At 48.1% G+C, this 20,128-nt stretch overlaps 1 protein-coding gene across 2 annotated transcripts in view; it reads left to right on the top strand.

Annotated features, from left to right (window-relative positions):
• The first annotated feature begins 15,392 nt into the window (after positions 1-15,392).
• Positions 15,393-20,128, top strand: part of LOC308171018 (C-type lectin domain family 10 member A-like) — an 11,967-nt gene continuing 7,231 nt past the window's right edge. Inside the window, exon 1 of one of the 2 annotated variants that reach the window (XR_013937812.1) lies at positions 15,393-15,571. Coding sequence is in view for 1 of the 2 variants with exons in the window: in XM_080545884.1 (XP_080402010.1) it covers positions 15,481-15,571 (91 nt within the window). In the remaining variant the exon portion in view is untranslated. The remainder of the gene's footprint in view (positions 15,572-20,128) is intronic. The other variant, XM_080545884.1, reaches the window with a different exon arrangement.

Genomic DNA, 20,128 nt, shown 5'->3' with positions numbered 1-20,128 from the left:
AATTCAAACACTGCTATTGGTTCCTTATGGTCCTGCCTATTTTTCTAAGTATTGCATCATAACTGGGGATGCATTGTGTGAATGTAAAATGCCAATAATGGGTATGTTGCCTAGAGGCAACAAGGTGCCATAGAGGGTTAATAGACTCTTACTAAAGTTAGCGAGATAGCGGGCTGCTAAAAGCGAACGTCTCTACAAGCTAACATTACACTCATTCAAACTTCTTAAGGCCCGCCCCACTACTCTGCCTCCGATTGGCTAGAAGTCGTTGGTTGGCTTGAGCAATGTGATACCATTGGTAGGCGGAACTGTCTCTTTGCTGAAGATGACTCTTTAAATTACGATGTAAACAAATAGCATGTGATTTTTAAATTGTTTTTTTGCTCAAAATTCCCCCGCGCCGGAAATCCGACACCGTGCCGGAGAACTTTAAGCCCTGCACTCCACCACAGTCATGTAGCTCCCTCTACAGGCCAGACACTCTCCACCACAGTCCTGTAGCTCTCTCTACAGGCCAGACACACTCCACCAGTCCTGTAGCTCCCTCTACACACCAGATGCTGAATGCTCCCCACAGTGTTGCCTGCACATCTCCCCGACTTCTAACTTCTAACGGTTACATATCTTGTTCCTTTTTGTCTTTCAGCTCTCTGCTCCCTGAATCACCATGGATACTGCAGTTAAGCTGTGTGCGAAGCTCTACTCCCTGCTTGAATGTCAAAAGCAGTCTCCCAGGCAGCTAGACAAACTGGCTGATGAGCTGGAGTCATTTAAAAAGGGTTGCACTGTTACTAAATTTGCTGGGAACACAGCTTCTGTAGTTGGCTCAGCGGCAGTGATAGGGGCGGGTTTACTCACCTTGTTCTCTGGAGGAGCTGCCACCCCTCTTCTAATAGCAGCAGCGGCATCAGGGTCGATAGTGGGCGGGGCTGGTACAGTACTTAGTGTGGGTGCAACCATAGCAGAGGCACTAGACTCCAGCAGCACCATGAAAAAAGCAGTTGAGATGGCAGAGAAGAGTGAGAAACTTGGGAAGCACATACAGACGCTCCAGGAAAAGCTCAAAGCAGAAAGCCCAGTGGGTTATGCGATGAGATACATCCTACAAGCTATGGCCAAACGAGATGGACTGGAGTTGACTACAAGCTTAACAGGTGCTTTCTTAAATGTAAAAAGTGTGAAATGTCCATAATGTACCTTTATCTTTATCTTTTACCTTCATCAGATAAAAAAATCAAATAACTTAAAGCCTTGTCTTTGGCCCATTTACAGGATGAGTTTGATTTGAATAACAATATGAATGACACTCTGTTGGACTTGACAATGCACTGCCAGTTTCCTAATGGTGATTGGTGAACATTGATGCCTACAAAGGAATTGGGTCCAAACTCCCAATATCAAATCCATTTGTAGTGGGCAGGACTTTAGTTATTTTCTGGATGTACTAGATCTATTTTCAAATCACAAATTAATCATCTACACTTATAATAACACTGTTTGAATTCATCCTTATTCTTTTTAGATCACATCCAACAAGGTGGAAAACTGTCATCTGAACATGTACTTTCCTTTCTCGGGGGTCTCCCTGATGGAGAGTTAGACACAAAGGTACGTTTCTAAATGATCATGATAACTTTTACATCAAAATAAGGCAGTAACTTCTTCATTTATTCCGTTTTCAAACTGTGAGCATGGCAGCATTTCTTCTATGCATATATGATCCCTGAAATGTATTTTGTAGTTTTACAGTTGAGACAAATAGAACACCGTCTGAAGCAGTAACACATATTTTAATGTAGGCAGATCCTTGGAAGGCTGTAGAGATGACGATGAATGTGGCAGGTCAGGCAGCAGGCCAGGCAGCACAGGCAGGCGCAACGGCAGCAGCAAGCGAAGTCGGAAAGGCAGCAGCAAAGGAAGTTGGAAAGGCAGCAACAAGGGAATTAGGAAAGGCTGCAGCAAAGGAAGCTGGAAAGGCTGCAGCAAAGGAATTCGGAAAGGCTGCAGCAAAGGAATACGGAAAGGCAGTAGTAAAGGAAATCGGAAAGGCAGCAACAAAGGAAGCTGAAAAGGCAGTAGCAAAGGAATTAGGAAAGGCAGCAGCAAAGGAATTTGGAAAGGCTGCAGCAAAGGAAGCTGGAAAGGCAGCAGCAAAGGAAGCTGGAAAGGCAGCAGCAAAGGAAGCTGGAAAGGCAGTATCAATGGAAGCCGGAAAGGCTGCAGCGAAGGAATTTGGAAAGGCTGCAGCAAAGGAAGCCGGAAAGGCTGCAGCAAAGGATTTTGTAAACTCAGCAACAAAGGAATTCGGAAAGGCTGCAGCAAAGGAAGCTGGAAAGGCAGTAGCAATGGAAGCCGGAAAGGCTGCATCAAAGGAAGCTGGAAAGGCAGTAGCAATGGAAGCTGGAAAGGCTGCAGCAAAGGAAGCTGGAAAGGCTGCAGCAATGGAAGCTGGAAAGGCTGCAGCGAAGGAAGCTGGAAAGGCAGCAGCAAAGGAAGCCGCAAAGGAAGCCGCTGAGGTTGCAGCAAAGGCAGCCCTAGGGGCAGCAGTTCAGGTAAGTCATCATAACTGTTCAAATCCAAATTACAGCATGTTGTCTCTATGGACCTGTAGGGTTATGTCCTATCTGAATGTGTATGATGTTGGCCAGAGGAATGGACCTGGAGCTAAGTCCTATCTTCTGTTATGTTCAGGTGGGTGGTGGAGTTCTAGGACTGGCACTGGCTCTTCCTGGGATGATAGATAATCTTAAGGAATTGGACCAAAACAATCATGTGACTGCGGCCAGCCAATCATTGAGAAATACAGCCAGGACCATGAGGGAAGCTACTAGGGAGTTACAGAGAAACCTTGATGCTATCCAGTAAGCCACTGATTTCTCTTTCTCTTTCAGCTGCTGGAAAAGTCTCTAAGCAATTCTAACAGTGTAATAATCTGAGATATAATTGTACATAATTGTGCCCTCCATAAGTGTTGGAAAGAGGAAGCATTTTGTCTTCTTTTAGCTCTGTAACTCTAACCGTTTGGATTTGAAATCAAACAATTAATATCAGGTTAAAGCAGAGATTCTCAGCTTTAATTCAATGTGGTTCAAATTGGTTTCACCATTTAGAAAGTACAACATTTTTTAAACATACTCTCCTTATTTCAGGTAAAAAAAAGTATTGGAAATCAGAACTCATATAATGGCCAAATAAAGCACTCATGTTTAGTATTTGGTCGACAATCCTTTGCACGCAATGAAGTCTGCAACCCCTCGACTCCACCAGAGGCTGGGTGTCTTCTCTGGTGATGCTCTGCCAGGTCTCTACTGTAACCATCTTCAGTTGTTGTTTTTGCTTTAAGTTCCCTCTTCAGCAAATTAAATGCATGTTCAATTGGATTTAAATCTGGAGATTGACTTGGTCATCCTAGATCTTTAACTTTTTAGCCTAGTTGCTATGGCAGCGGCCAGGTATGATGAAGCGCCAGCCCAATGACATTGGAAGCATTTGCTTGTACTTCAGCAGAAGATGTTTCTGTACACTTAAGAATTAATTCTGTTGCTGCTGTCAGCAGTGACATCATCAAAGAAGACAAGAGAGCCAGTTCCAGTGACAGCCATCCACGGCCAAGCCATAAAACCCCCTCAACCGTATGTGTCACGTTCTGGTCATTTGTTCCGCAAGTCAGCAACCAATCAAAATGTTCAGACTTTTATTTTGGAACACGGAAATACATTTCAACATTGTTGAGAATCACAACACACTGTTACCTAGTTAATTATAACACTACCTTACATTGTTAGCAGGCGCACAAAACAAGCTGTGTTAGTTAACTAGCGAGTGTGTGATTGATTTTCAACAACGCGGAAATGTATTCATATTTTTTCGAAAGATAAATATGAACATTAAACCGGATGCCGACATGCGTACCGAATGACCAGACCGTGTCACATATGTCACAGATGAGGTGGTATGCCTGGGATTCAGGGCAGTTCATTTGTTTCTCCACACTTTACACTTGCCATCACTCTGGTGCATGTTCGTCTTTGTCTCTTTTTCTTTCTTCTTAGGGCCTTAACTCCCAGTGGAGCATAGGCCATTGACGACTCTTCTCCATCCAGCACGGCTTTGGGCTATCTTCTCCGTCTCTCCCCAGCTGGAAACCATGTCTTTTCAGCTCTGCCTCCGTGTCCAACCTCCAGCTGTTTTTGGGCCTTCCCCTCTTCCGCTTCCCCTGGGGGTTCCAAGTCAGGGCCTGGCATGTGGTGGTATCTGCTGGCTTATGTAAGGTGTGGCCAATCCATCCCCACTTCCTTCTCCGGATCTGGCTCTCTACTGGCTCCTGGCTCCCTCTCTGCCACAGCTCCTTGTTGCTGATTTTGTCCGGCCACCTGATTCTGAAGATGCGCCTCAGATAGATGTTGATGAATGTCTGGATCTTCTGTATCGTCTTTTTTGTCATTCTCCACATCTCCGAACCATAGAGAAGGACACTTTTGACGTTGGAGTTGAAGATGTGCACTTTCGTTCGTGTTGCTATTTCCCTTGAGGCCCAGATGTTCTTCAGGATAATGAAGGCTGCTCTAGCTTTGCCTACCCTGGCAGTGACATCGCTGTCTGTTTATCGATAATACTACCAAGGTAGGTGAAGGAGTCGACTTCTTTGATGGGTCTGTCGTCTATGGTGACAGGGATGGTGGTCAGGGTGTTAATCTTCATCAGTTTTGTCTTCTCCTTGTTTGTCCTAAGGCCTGCTCCAAGGGATGTTGTTGCTAGCTGGGTGGTCTTGTCCTGCATGTGATTATGGCTTAGAGTGTCCAATGTATGCCGTTCTTCCTTCCTGCTGTGGTGGTCTTCATTATCCAGTCGATAACGAGAAGAAACAGGAAGGGCGACAGTAGACATTTTTTTTTTACTGCTGCCACTGAGTCTCTACATCTCCATCTCCATCCACTCCTTCAGACTGCAGTATCTGGTATCTGTTCTTGAGGCTGATCTGAAATCTCTTCTCTACTTCTTGATTCCTGAGAAGTCTGAGGTCATATCTTGTTGTTGTGTCATATCTTGTTGTCTTGTTGCTTATGTGGGAAGACGCTGCCTCCTATGACCAGCTGGTTAAGGGAGCACAGGTCTGCAAACCTTTCACCATTCTCATTCATCTGGCCCAGCCCGTGTGTACCCATGATGTCTTCATAGCCATTGTTGTCAGCTCCGGTCTTGGCATTGAAGTCACCCATGAGAATATTGATATCCTTTGCTCTGAGTCTGTCCAGCACCCCCTGCAGCTGGTCATAGAAGTTGTCTTTCTTTTCCTCTATGGCATCGTTGGTCGGAGCGTAGGACTGAATGATATTCAGCTTGATGTTCTCTTTCTGAGTGGCAAATTGGGCGGTGATGATTCTTGAGTTCACCAGTTTCCAACCAATGAGGGAGCGCTGTGCCTCTGGAGCCAGCATGAGGGCAACTCCTTCTGTGTGGGGGGCACCATCTTCAGTGTGCCCGGAGTAGAGCACCATCTCCCCTGATGATAAACTCATATGCCCTGCTTGTAGCCACCTTGTCTCACACAGTCCCAGGAGAGAGATGTTTTTTTCTCATCTCCTGTGCTACCTGGACTGTCTTCCCTGACTCAAACATGGTCCTGAAGTTCCATGTGGCGATTTTGGTGGTGGTCTGAGGGGTTAGAAAGGGGGTCGGACTTACAGCTTCCTTGCGGGTTTGGCTGCACTGCTTCATAAACCTCCTCTGTGGAGGCCCTTCTTCCCCCCAGCCATGTTGGTTTTGCTTTGTCGTCAATGCTTCTGTAACAGGTTGGTTTCTTTCTAGATAGGGTTGTTGGCCGTATGCCAACCCATTTGACCTCTTGGCAGGGTTTTTCCTGGCTCAAAATGAGGCGGAGGTGGTACCAGTGGTGTTTGACATCGGGGGGGACCCGTGAAGCAGGGCTGTCTGGGGGTCCTTAAACGAGCATCAAATACTTAATTTCTTGCATTCTGGTGAATTGATATGCACCCTGTGCCCTTTCTGCGTCAATTTATGGTGGAAATGTCATTATCTATGTAAAGCAAAACACAATATTCAGGCACCAGATGACCATTCAAAATATATTGTAATATAATGCAATATAAGGCTCTCAGGCATTCTGTACTTTCAAATATGTATTCTCCTTGAGCAGTCAACATCAACTATCAGCTATTTCGCTAGCAAAAACGAAAGCTAACTTATTTGCAAAACAGCGCCCCCGCCACCACGTCGGCGCAGTGCCGCAATTGCAGTTAGAAATGACAGAAATCCACCGAGTGCAACGCTTGTAGAAAATACGACCGTCAGAGTTTTGTCGAGAGCTGGAGGCGGCTAGAAATATGACGGATGTGGCCGCCTCATAATTCTCTATGCAGGAAAAACCCTGCTCTTGGGTGAGGAGGTCCAATTGGTCTGTCCTCTAACCTTTGACCTGTCCAGCATGGGTGACCCTGCCAGGTGCTTATGCACCCGCTGGCATAGCTCTCCAGGTCCCTGAGGCATGCAAGCCATCACCCCACGACAAGGGATGGACCGTGTGACAGACAGTCTTTGTCTCATCTGTCCACAATACCTTTTTGCAGAACTTTGCAGGTTCTTTTAGGTACTTTTAGCAACTGTAATCTGGCCCTCTGGTTTGTGTTGCTAACTAGAGGTTTACACCTTGTAGTTCTGCTGTCTTCTGTGGATGGTAGTCTCTGACACATTCATGTCTACCTCCTGGAGAGTGTTTTTATGTCTTAATTCTGATGAGCATTCTTCGGTAATCAACTTTAGAAGTCGTCTTTGCGCTTGCTGAGCTCACCAGTGATTTTATTCTTCTGGATGCTGTTCCAAACTATTGTTGTTTGCAAGCCTACTGTTATGGACACATTCATGATGACATGCTTATGATAGATTTTTAAAGATTTCTCAGCCCAATAATGGCTTCCTTGACTTGCAGTAGCACTATAAAGTAAAGGCTAGAATCAATACTAGACATTGGCAGCTCTCTTATGCTAGCAAAAATGATGATGAAACACACCCAACTAACCCATCAAGCCAATTTTCCAATACTACTGATTGCCTGAAATAGTGGGACTATGTAAAAAGTGTTGGAATTTCTAAATGGTGAAACCAATCAGGAATTAAAGCTGAGAATCTTTGCTTAATAAAACAAAATGCTTCCTGTAGCATGTAAATTATAATTTTATTTATTTATTAGTCTTCATTATGATCAGAACTATCATTTAGTATCAGTGTACAATGTACATATCCCAGTTCACTGTGTACCAATGCTCTCTAAATCCAACATCTAGGAAGTCCCACATATAAGACCCATGAACAGTTATTGATATGTACAATAACATATTGGAAGTATTTCCAGTAGCATGTCTGTGGTGTTGTCAATGTCATTAAGTGATTAAGTTGTTTCCTCCTTGCCACCTTATCCCACAGGAAGATGATCAAGAAGATTTCTGAAGTGAAGAGCTGCATTGAAAACCTCAACAAGTACTCCCTCACTGACATAGAGACAGGGAGAGCGATAGTGAGCTATGTGTGGGAAAACTGTAGAGATGAAACTGTGCAGCAATGGTTGGAGAACATACCAGAACAGGCAGTGTTCCTCAACCTTGTGCAGGATTTCCACCAGAGACTGCTCGAGATGGTAAACGAGGAGGAGGAGAAGAAGAAGAAGAAGAAGTCTGAAGACATTGACATTGTCATTGTGGCACACCGGGAGATCACAAGCTATGTCCTGCCAGCCTCCTGTCTCATGCCTCTGCCCTCCATCAAAGATGTCATTCTGTACTCTCCCTGGAACTGCCTCATTGACGCTAGCGTGGCCTTTGGCATTGCAGCTGACTGTATACAACCTACTGACAGAGCTTTCACCTGTTATGAGGACTGTCCTGAGCACAGCCAACGGCCCAGCCATGGGCCCAGCCATCAGCCTATACTTTCAGACTACGCTAAAGAAAACTGGAATTCCATGAGGCGTGCTGGAACCCAAATGATCCCAAACATCTTTCTGAGTCCCGTACACTATAAAGAAGGCTGTTGGCAGGGGTTTCTGCGTCTTCATCGTAATGCTGAGTTCAACCGCATACTGTTCCCATATGTAATCCCAGAGGGTGCAGACCCTGAGAACTTCCCTCAGGTTCCACTCTTAGTTCTCACTCTCGCCTTGTCAGTGGTTCTCATGTTTACAAGCATGTTTACAGGCAGAGCCACCATCCATCTTGCAGCCTGTCTCAGCAGAAACGATGTGAATGTGAACTTGCCACGTCACTATGGCTACGCAAGTGACCACACTCTAATGACCACAACAGACGGCATGCCTGTAGACCGAGGGTCAGAGAGAGAGAGAGTGTACAGTATGTTCAGATCAATGTTTGGTGAGGCGATCTCTCCAAAGAACAATTGTGTTATATCCTAATAGGCCATTCACAATAGGCCATTAGATCTAACACCATGCGCTCGCACCCAATATACCTTTGCCGCCTGGTAGGCGAGCACCACGCCACTGGTAGATAAAATCTTTCTTTAAAATAAATAAATAGATATCTTTCTTCAACTATGTAAATGTTATGATTATTATTATCAATTTGCATTGTTGATTGTTGTTGCTGCATTGCTGTGGAGCTAGCTTACCCCAAGCATTTTATTGCATCATTTGTATTCAATGTCCATGGCAAATAAACTTTGATTTTCTCTTCTTTTTTTTATGTACTTACATAATGCCTTCTGAATGTGAAAGGTGGGATGTAGGGACCTTTATTAATAGAAACGTTGTATTAACTAACATGCTGTATGTGCAGAAGAAATGGGAGCTTGCTATGAAGAACATGGTTGATCTACTGTAGTGATCGATTGTAAATTGTATTACACTCTTTCAGTGTATTTCAGTTTCAAGAATTATTAAATTAATGTCATATAGTATCATCTGACCATCTGTTGCAATGATTATCCTTTTAATGAATAATTCTGTGTTTGCATTCTATGATTATTTTATATTTCTTCTGTTAAATAAAGTTATGAAGACAAAGATGGCATCTGAGAATGTTTTCCCCACGGTGGTCATGTTAGTGACTAGACATGGTGGTCATGTTAGTAACAAGACATGGTGGTCATGTTAGTGACTAGACATGGTGGTCATGTTAGTAACTAGACATGGTGGTCATGTTAGTAACTAGACATGGTGGTCATGTTAGTGACTAGACATGGTGGTCATGTTAGTAACTAGACATGGTGGTCATGTTAGTAACTAGACATGGTGGTCATGTTAGTAACTAGACATGGTGGTCATGTTAGTAACTAGACCCTTGCACAGCTTGCTCAGCTGCTCTACCTCATCCCTGTACGCCGCCTCGTCCCCCCCCGAGATGCAGCCCACCACGGTGGTGTCGTCTGCAAACTTTACGATGGAGTTGCTGGGGTGGACGGGGGTGAAGTCGTAGGTGTAGAGGTTGTAGAGGATGGGGCTTAGCACGCAGCCCTGGGGGGACCCAGTGCTGAGTCTGAGGGCTGTGGAGGTGTGGGAGCCCACCCGCACCCTCTGGGGGCGGTCGGACAGGAAGTCCTTGATCCATGCACATATAGAGTGTGATAGTCCCAGGTCTAGTAGTTTGGTCACTAGCCTGTCTGGAAGGATGGTGTTGAAGGCAGAGCTGAAGTCCACAAAGAGCAGTCTCGCGTAGCTGTTTCCCCTCTCCAGGTGGGATAGAGTGGCGTGGAGAGTCGTCGCGATGGCGTCCTCTGTGGACCTGTGGGCTCTGTAGGCGAACTGGTATGGATCCAGGTTGGGCGGGAGGCGTGTGACTATGTGGGCCCGGACTAGTTTCTCGAAGCACTTCATGATGATTGGTGTGAGTGCCACCGGGCGGTAGTCGTTTAGGCAGCTCACCGTGCTTTTCTTCGGGACTGGGATGATAGTTGAGGTTTTCAGGCAGGGTGGGATGGTGGCCTGGGACAGGGACTGGTTGAAGATGTTGGTGAAAACCCCGGCCAGCTGGTCGGCGCAGTCCCTCAGCACCCGTCCCAGGACGCCATCCGGCCCAGAGGCTTTCCTGGGGTCCACCGCCTTCAGCACGCGTCTCACTTCATGCTCTGTGAGGGTGAGGCTGCTGAGAGCTGGAGAGAGTAGTGTTTGTGTTGTGGTTACCCCCGTTCGCCCCTCGTCGAACCGGGCGTAGAAGGAGTTCAGATTTCCGCCAGCAGGGGGTCGTCCTCTGCGGCTGTGAGCCTGTTGGCTCTGAAGTTTGTCATGTGCTGAACCCCCTGCCACATCCGCCTGGAGTCGTTGCTCAGGAAGCATTCCTCAATCTTCTCTCTGTGGTCTGCCTTGGCCTCCCGGATGCCGCGCTTTAGGTTAGCCCTGGTGGTGCTGTACAGCAGTGTGCCCTTCCCTGCGAAGAAGGCGTTGTCCCTCTCATTGATCAGTTTTTGGACCTTCCCAGTCATCCATGGCTTCGTGTTGGGGTAGACCCGGACCCGTTTGTCCACGGTGACTGAGTTGGTGCAGTTCACATGGTGGTCATGCTAGTAACTAGACATGGTGGTCATGTTAGTTACTAGACATGGTGGTCATGTTAGTAACTAGACATGGTGGTCATGTTAGTAACTAGACATGGTGGTCATGTTAGTAACTAGACATGGTGGTCATGTTAGTGACTAGACATGGTGGTCATGTTAGTAACTAGACATAGTGGTCATGTTAGTGACTAGACATGGTGGTCATGTTAGTAACTAGACATGGTGGTCATGCTAGTAACTAGACATGGTGGTCATGTTAGTAACTAGACACGGTGGTCATGTTAGTAACTAGACATGGTGGTCATGTTAGTAACTAGACATGGTGGTCATGTTAGTAACTAGACATGGTGGTCATGTTAGTAACTAGACATGGTGGTCATGTTAGTAACTAGACATGGTGGTCATGTTAGTGACATGGTGGTCATGTTAGTAACTAGACAACAGATGGGGTCGGACATCAAACTCAAACAGCAGGATCCTACAGCCATGTGAGAAAGTGTGTGTGTGTGATTGATTGATTGATTGATTGATTGATTGAGTGATTGATTTGGGTAAAAAGTACAGACAGTACATTCCCAGAGGATAGCACATACAACTGTACTGAAACACTTGTTTCCAACGTGGTCCTCGTTGGTAGACAAAAACAACCAAGACAAGAACATACAAAAATCAATGCACCAAGAAACATATAAAGAGCATACAAGAGAACATACAAGATACAACACAGAGAGAGTCTGTGTGTTTGTGCGGAAGAGCTTTTAGTGAAAGACGAAGGAGGGTGCTTCTGTGGTGAGTTCAAGGCCCTGGAATGTTAAGTATGTTAAGTGTTAAGTAAAGTTAAGTTTATAAACTTGTGGATGTGTGTGTGGCAGCTACGGTTGTTACAGAGCTAAAGACTAGGTTAATCCAGGAGCAACAGCTAAAAGTGAGTCTTCTAAACGTATTCATGACTGATTGATGATAACATGGTAGGGTTGTAATATTCTCTGCTGTGCTGTTTCTTCTTTCTAACTTCCTTGCATTCTTTCTTTGGCAACAACAATCTAATATTCTAAAACAACTTTACAGATGAATAAGGGACAGTTAAGAGAGGAAAGTCTCATGTTTATATGGCATGTCTTAGAGTATGCATTATAAACATGCATGTGGATATCAGTTATAATAGCAACAGTCCTGACTTTTGGATCTTCTTAATGAAAGGCTTTTGCACCTCATCCATGAGAACAGTTCCTGTATTGTGGTTTACTGATCAAGGTTCTTTGTCAGTCTTGGTCAGGAGAAGGTGTTCTTTTTTATTATAATTATTTCTGTGGTAGTTTTGGATCCAATTGTATAAAGTGTTCAAAACGGCAATATAAAACAGCAGCTATGTTAACACTACAGGGGGGGTATTACATCAACGGCGCCAAAGGAAAATCCAGGCTTATTCAGATAAATCTCGAGAGATTTATAATAAAAATCAATTTTCATTAGCGACGTGACGTTGATGGAATACCCCCCAGTACTGTTACAACTGCAGTTGCGATACAATAGTACACCCTGCTGGTCTAAATGAGTAAAAGCTTCTAACACCGGGTATTCCCAGGTGGTCTCCCATCCAAGTACTCACCCGAACCCGCTTTTTCATTAAGTTGTATGAATATGTGCTATAGAAAGAAATTAGCCTTTGCCTTTTAATTATCAAAAATACATGTTTCTATTTGACAATTATTTACAAGAAATATTCACAAAACATAAAGACATTACATAAGAGTGATGACAAATTCGGAAATGAAAAACAATTGTGGGATGGACACAAACTATAAAACCCAAAAACCCAAAAGAACAAAGACCAACGTACCAGGGGCCTCATTTATAACACTTTGCATAGAACTGGTGTAAACAGTGTATGTACAAGGCAAAAACATTTACGCACACCAACATTCAGATTCATAAAACGGTTCGCACGCAAGTGGGATTTGCGGTGCTCAAGGGATTTGCAGGGGGCCAACCAGTCAGAGACTGAGAGCCCCCCAAAATATTTGGGTACCACAAAGAGCCACATCATACATGCAGGCTCACAAAGGCACCCCCTCTCACTCACACACACACACACTCTGGAAGAGCTGTACAACACACGCTGTCTCAGGAAGGCCTCCAAGATCTCCAGAGACCCAACCCACCCTGGGTACGAACACTTTGCCCGGCTGCCCTCGAAAAGGCAGTACAGGACCATGGCCGCAAGGACAAACAGACTGAAGCTCAGCTTCTACCCCAGGGCCATCCAGGCCCTGAACACAGCAAAGACCTAGGTTCTGGGCCCTGGACAGTCTGGACGGATTGATGGCAGCTGCTGGATTGAAAAAATCAGGTGTAGTGCTGAGGCACAAATGTGTACATTTCAAGCCTGCAAACTGCGACACTTTAAATGAATGTGCAATAACACTATGTGCAATATGACAACCCTAGTCGTCTTATCTGTACAGTATAGTATAGTGGATAGTGTACATAGCCTTTATTTATGTAAACCAGCTCCTTTCCCTTCTTGTTTTTTTAGTTTTTTTTTTCTTTCCTAGCACCAGGGGAGCCACCCCTCCCAAATTTCGTTGTTTGGTACCTGTACCTTCAGAGCCAACAGGCTCACAGCCGCAGAGGACGACCCCCTGCTGGCGGGAAAGCTGAACACCTTCTACGCCCGGTTCGACGAGGGGCGAACGGAGGTAACCACAACACAAACACCACTCTCTCCAGCTCTCAGCAGCCTCACCCTCACAGAGCATGAAGTGAGACGCGTACTGAAGGCGGTGGACCCCAGGAAAGCCTCGGGGCCGGATGGCGTCCTGGGACGGGTGCTGAGGGACTGCGCCGACCAGCTGGCCGGGGTTTTCACCAACATCTTCAACCAGTCCCTGTCCCAGGCCACCATCCCACCCTGCCTGAAAACCTCAACTATCATCCCAGTCCCGAAGAAAAGCACGGTGAGCTGCCTAAACGACTACCGCCCGGTGGCACTCACACCAATCATCATGAAGTGCTTCGAGAAACTAGTCCGGGCCCACATACTCACACGCCTCCCGCCCAACCTGGATCCATACCAGTTCGCCTACAGAGCCCACAGGTCCACAGAGGACGCCATCGCGACGACTCTCCACGCCACTCTATCCCACCTGGAGAGGGGAAACAGCTACGCGAGACTGCTCTTCGTGGACTACAGCTCCGCCTTCAACACCATCCTTCCAGACAGGCTAGTGACCAAACTACTAGACCTGGGTCTACCACACTCTATATGTGCGTGGATCAAGGACTTCCTGACCGACCGCCCCCAGAGGGTGCGGGTGGGCCCCCACACCTCCACAGCCCTCAGACTCAGCACTGGGTCCCCCCAGGGCTGCGTGCTAAGCCCCATCCTCTACAACCTCTACACCTACGACTTCACCCCCGTCCACCCCAGCAACTCCATCGTCAAGTTTGCAGACGACACCACCGTGGTGGGATGCATCTCGGGGGGGGACGAGGCGGCGTACAGGGATGAGGTAGAGCAACTGAGCAAGCTGTGCAAGGTTAACAACCTGCTGCTGAACAAGTCAAAGACCCAGGAAATCATCTTAGACTTCAGGAGGAAAAAGTCTGAGATCCAGCCCCTGCTCATCGACGGAGAGAGCGTGGAGAGAGTCTCAACCCTCCGATTCCTGGGGATGCACATGCGGGATGACCTGACCTGGAAGGACAACACAAAAGCCACCATCAAGAAGGCACAACAGCGGCTATACACCCTGAGAGTCCTCAGGAAGGAACACAGCAAGCAGGAGATACTGGTGACCTTCTACCGCGGCGCAGTGGAGAGCATCCTCACCTACGGCATCTGCAACTGGTTCTCCAGCTGCACAACAGCGGAGAGAAATGCGCTACAGAGAGTCGTGAGAACAGCACAGAAGATCACCGGCGCCCCCCTCCCCTCTCTGGAAGAGCTGTACAACACACGCTGTCTCAGGAAGGCCTCCAAGATCTCCAGGGACCCGACCCACCCTGGGTACGAACACTTTACCAGGCTGCCCTCGAAAAGGCGGTTCAGGACCTTGGCCGCAAGGACAAACAGACTGAAGAACAGCTTCTACCACAGGGCCGTCCAGGCCCTGAACACAGCAAAGACCTAGGTTCTGGGCCCTGGACAGTCTGGACGGATTGATGGCAGCTGCTGGACTGAAAAAATCAGGTGTAGTGCTGAGGCACAAATATGTACATTTCAAGCCTGCAAACTGCGACACTTTAAATAAATGTGAAATAACACTATTGTGCAATATGACAACCCTAGTCGTCTATCTGTACAGTATAGTATAGTGGATAGTGTACATAGCCTTTATTTATGTAAACCAGCTCCTTCCCTTCTTGTGATGTTTTTAATTTTTTTTTTTTTTCCCCTAACACCAGGGGAGCCACCCCTCCTAAATGTCGTTGTTTGGTACCTGTACTGTAGCAATGACAATAAAGACCATTAATTCATTCATTCATTCATTTCATGCGGCTGATCTGCCGCGCAGCATGCATTTTGGAGACGCATGCGCACTGGTGCACCAGTTATGTGCACCCCTGGCCTGCTTGTAATGCAACGCAATGCAAGCAAGCAGAATAGCGAGTGCTTACTCCTGCAGGTGGCGCCAAAATGAATGACTCCTGCTGCCCTGGGACCTAAAATACGACTCTTTTAATGAAAACAAACAAACGGTTACATGCACTTTTATTTTAATATTTTCACTGTCCTTTTTTATTTTTTCGTTGGGTAACTACTGCTTACTATGCTTATATGGACGACACGTCCTTGGTGTGTGTGTGTGTGTAAACACACAGTTTGTTTGCAGCTCAAAGTACAGGGGTAGAAAGGAGACGCAGTGACTGGATTCTCAGTAGTTGGGGTCTCCTCACACACACACACACACACACACACACACACACGGTGCTGGAGCGACAAGAACGCGGGTCGGAACCATGAAGGCGGACGACCCGGGAGACGAGGGGTCCAACATGACCAACCGTTACCACGACGATCCCAGGGACGACAAGCCCTTCTGGAGCAGAGGTGTGTGTGTGTCTAGTGTGTCTGTGTGTGTGTGTGTGTGTGTCTAATGTGTGTGTGTGTGTCTAGTGTGTGTGTGTGTGTGTGTACGTGTGTCTAGTGTGTGTGTGTGCGTGTGTCTAGTGTGTGTGTGTGTGTGTCTAGTGTGTGTGTGTGTCTAGTGTGTGTGTGTACATGTGTCTAGTGTGTGTGTGTGTGTGTGTGTGTGAGCGTGTGTCTAGTGTGTGTGTACGTGTGTCTAGTGTGTGTGTGTGTCTAATGTGTGTGTGTGTGTCTAGGGTGTGTGTACGTGTGTCTAATATGTGTGTGTGTGTCTAATGTGTGTGTGTGTGTGTGTGTGTGTCTAGGGTGTGTGTGCGTGTGTCTAATATGTGTGTGTCTAATGTGTGTGTGTGTGTCTAATGTGTGTGTGTACGTGTCTAGCTTGTGTGTGTCTAGTATGTGTGTGTGTGTCTAGTATGTGTGTGTCTAGTGTGTGTGTGTGTGTCTAGTGTGTGTGTGTGTGTGTGTAATGTGTGTGTGTGTGTGTCTACTGTGTGTGTGTGTGTCTACTGTGTGTGTGTGTGTCTAATGTGTGTGTGTGTGTCTACTGTGTGTGTGTGTGTGTGTGTGTCTACTGTGTGTGTGTGTGTGTCTACTGTGTGTGTGTGTCTAATGTGTGCGTGTGTGTCTAATGTGTGTCTAATGTGTATGTGTGTGTGTGTGTCTAATGTGTGTGTGTGTGTGTCTCTGTGTGTGTGTGTGTGTGTGTGTCTAGGGTGTGTGTACATGTGTCTAGTGTGTGTGTGTCTAGTGTGTGTGTGTGTGTGTGTACGTGTGTGTGTATGTGTCTAGTGTGTGTGTGTGTGTGTGTGTGTGTGTGAGCGTGTGTCTAGTGTGTGTGTGTGTGTCTAGCCTGTGTGTGTGTGTGTGTGTCTAGGGTGTGTGTACGTGTGTGTAATATGTGTGTGTGTCTAATGTGTGTGTAACCAGGGAGTAGCTAAAAGGACTGTAGAATTTAGGAAGGGCTGGTTATCTAACTAACTCTGAGCTAAATAGGCAGTGTAGGAGGATACAGGCAGGGGGCGCCAGCAACCCTTTAGACTAGCAGTACTATCGTTAGCATTAGCATTAGCATTAGCATTAGCATTAGCACTAACATTAGCTAACAGACGACTAAACACACAGTAACGGTATCCCATATGAACAAACACATTTATTTATACAAGTTATACACATCCCAAATATACTCCCTCCCCGCCGGCCACACACACACTCACTCACTCACAGTATCTGGCCTGAACAGGCTTAGAGTCCCGGACTGAAAGGAGCGCGTTGAGGCCTGGTTGGAGCTCGCATGTGCTTCGAGGAAGGTAGCAGACAAAAGGGGGGGGGTGACGTAGCAACTCGAAGGGAAAGGGCCTTCTTCGTAGTCCACGACGAGGTGTGAAGGGCTCAGGTCCGGGGGTCCACGGTAAGCTCCGGTGGAGTCAGCGGTCGGTCGCAATCCACGCGTGGAGGCGACGGCTCTGTCCAGCTTGGGTCTCGCTTGGTCCAACGTTCGCAGCCGGCTGCTGGCAAGGCTGGCTAACGGGGACACAGCTAAACGGGCTATCACAGTTGTGAACTCAATAATCACTTGGCGTCTTCAGCTTCAGCACGGTGTGCGTTTTACTGACTCCGCCATCTTAGGTCGACTTCTCGTTACTTCTCTCTCGTTACTCTCTCTCGTTACTCTCATCACTCTGATTCTCGTCACACTCTGACGCACAGAGCACTTCCGTCCCTATATATATATCAACCGGACACAGCATCCGGGTCACGGACACACCCCGGATATACCACGTCATTAAACATATACATAAACATTACAATAACAATACATACACTTCACGAAAACGTACATGAATAGTATGGAAAATAATAAAGTAAATAACAGGGGCAAAATAGGGCTGATTCGGGGAAACTAAACTGGCTCTAAATTGTGGGCCTTCATAACAGCCGCCCCATGAAACCCTCGGTTTCATTTAACTAGGGAAGGCACACTGGCTAGGCTGCTCTAGCAGCGTGAGGTAGGAGGTGATAGTGTCCTTCGTAATTTGAGGGAGCTCAATCAGACGTGCCACAGGTCGGGTGTAAGTGCGACCACCAACGTCCACGATGGCCGTCCGCACCCTTCCATCCGGACCCGGCAGGACCTTGGTCACTCTGCCTGTCTGCCAGGCGGCGCGTGGAAGGGACTGGTCGATCACCAGTACCACGGCACCTTCGGACAAGTTGTCTCTCTCCCTCGTCCACTTCTGCCTGACTTTTTTGTCAATCTCCATCTGCTTTCTGGAAGACTCCAATTCTCTCTCCAGCCCAGCTATCTGGGTTTTCAGCATGTCCCTTTGCTGCTCCACATCCAACTTCTGATCCTCCATATGTCGGAACTTCCTCTGGGTGGCCTCTCTCAACTTCGTTTGCTTGGCAATCTCCTGACGCATCTGATTCACCTCCTCCTCTTTAATCCTGAGGTCAGATGCCCTTTGCTGATTGTCCAGGGACTGTTGCTCCATACTCAAGGCGTTGTGCTCGTTCTCCTGCTGGAGTTTGGTGTTTCTGACTTGCAGCTGCTCCAGCTCCTTTGTGGTTCTCTCATTGTTGATCTTCTGCTCCCGCAGCTGCTGCTCCAGCCTCTGCTGCTCCTCTCTGCTTCGCTGGCCCGGCTGGTTCAGCACTTTGATGTCCGACTGCTTGGCGTCCAGCTCCGTGTGCAGCTGCTTCACTTCCTTCTCCAGAGACGTGATAGTAGTCTGGTCTTCCTGGGATAGCTTTAGTGCAGTGGCAACCTTCACTGAGTTGGTCACTGTCTCCGCATTCAGCTCTCTGCATTTTGTCATCAGCCGCTTCTCACTCACGTGGGACTTCAACAGGGCACTAGTCAGCTTCTCATATTCAACCCTGAACTTATCCAGGCTCTTCTCTCCGACCAGCTCATCGAGGACCTCCTGGAATTCCTTCTGCAGGGAATCAAAGCTGTTCCCCTCTCCCTCGGGTTTCTGGACGTTATCCCGTAGCGCCGCATTCATGGAGTCCACCCTGGTGTGAAGGCAGTTGATGGTCTGCACTTCTTCGGTTCGGACATGGAGGGATGACGTAGCTCTCCCGTTTCTATCTCTCCACTCGGTAGCGCCTTGGAGGGCCCACCCAAGCGCAGTCTTAACAGCCATCGGGCAGCCTCGTGGTCCTCTCAGCGGAGGACGGAGCGACACGATCAGTGCAGCGTTGTCCGAGCCGATGAGAAGGGTTGGCTCCGCTCCTTCTATCGGATGTAGGTCTACTCGCCGTAGGTGGGAATATCTTGCGCGTAATCTCTCCAGGGGGTAGTCGTAGCGGGAGAGCGCTAGCTGGTCTGCGGTGAAGACATTCTTAAGCCGATATCTGTCCGACGGCCGCCCCGCCGGGGAGATAGAGAAGTTGATTCTCGCCCCGGTGACCTCTTTAAGGTCGCGACGTATCGTGCGCAGAGTTAGCTTCTCCTCAGTCCCTTGGAGCCCCAACTGGCGCACTGCCTCCTGGAGAAGGATGGTCCGTTCCGACCCGTCGTCTAGAACGGCGTACGTGTCGTACACAGCGTTGTTGTGGTGAAGTCGGACCTTCACCACCTTCAGTAGGACCTTGGAGCCGCTGCTCCGGGCTGGGTCTAGGTAGTAGACAGGTGTTGCCTCTTCCGGTGCGCTACCGGACCTAGGGCTTCTGGTGCCCTCCGTGGACCTGGCGAGGGAGACCTCGTGTAGGATGTTGAGGTGGACCTCCTCACAGCGGTTGCACTTTCTCCTCAAGGTGCAGTTCTTAGCCAGATGGTCGCGCCCACAGTTCCAGCACCTCTTGTTCTCCTCGAGCCACCTCTGCTTGGCCTCGGTACTCAGGTTGTTGAAGTCACTGCACTCATTGAACCAGTGCTCGCTGGTGCAGTACGGACATGGCGGTGGACCTCTCCGTCCCTTTTGAGGGGGTTGAGAGGAATCCTTTCCCTCAGGTCGGGCTTTCCTCTCTCTCCGAGGCTCCTCCTCCGTGTGCAGCACTCCTACTGGGCGTCCTCTGTTCGAGCTCGGCCCGTCCCAGCGGTCTCCCTTCTCCCTCTCCTTCTTCGGCTCAGCGTAACCCATGGCGTCTACGTTGGTGTCATGAACTTCCTCCAGTAGGAACTCCGCGAAGGCAGCCATGCTCAGACCCAACTTCCCGGGGTTACGAACGCGCTGCTGTCGCCGGAACCTCTCCTGCCGGAAGCGTGGGATCTTGCGGAGCAGCCGCTCTACGTTGGAGGTGCTGTTGATCTCGCTGGCGCCAGCTGGGCCCTGCGTCTTCAGCATTCCAACCAAGGTGTGCACGCGGAGCGCGAAGTCATCCAGCGCCCGTTCATCCTTGATGGGGGCCTGCTGTTCGAGGGCTTGCAGTTCAGCAAGGGCGTGGTTCCAGGGACGACCGTAGCGGGCATCCAAGTCGGCGAGCGCTCTGGTGTAAGGTGTCGGTGCGGAGGCATGGGCCAGAACCATGTTGTGGGCTCTGGGGTTCCTCACATGCTGAAGGAGAATCGCA

This window comes from Nansenia antarctica (assembly GCF_963989245.1).
Source record: "Nansenia antarctica genome assembly, chromosome: 1".
Taxonomy (NCBI): domain Eukaryota; kingdom Metazoa; phylum Chordata; class Actinopteri; order Argentiniformes; family Microstomatidae; genus Nansenia; species Nansenia antarctica.
The sequence above is the reverse complement of the archived record's forward strand: the minus strand, read 5'-3'. Positions and strand labels throughout refer to the sequence as shown.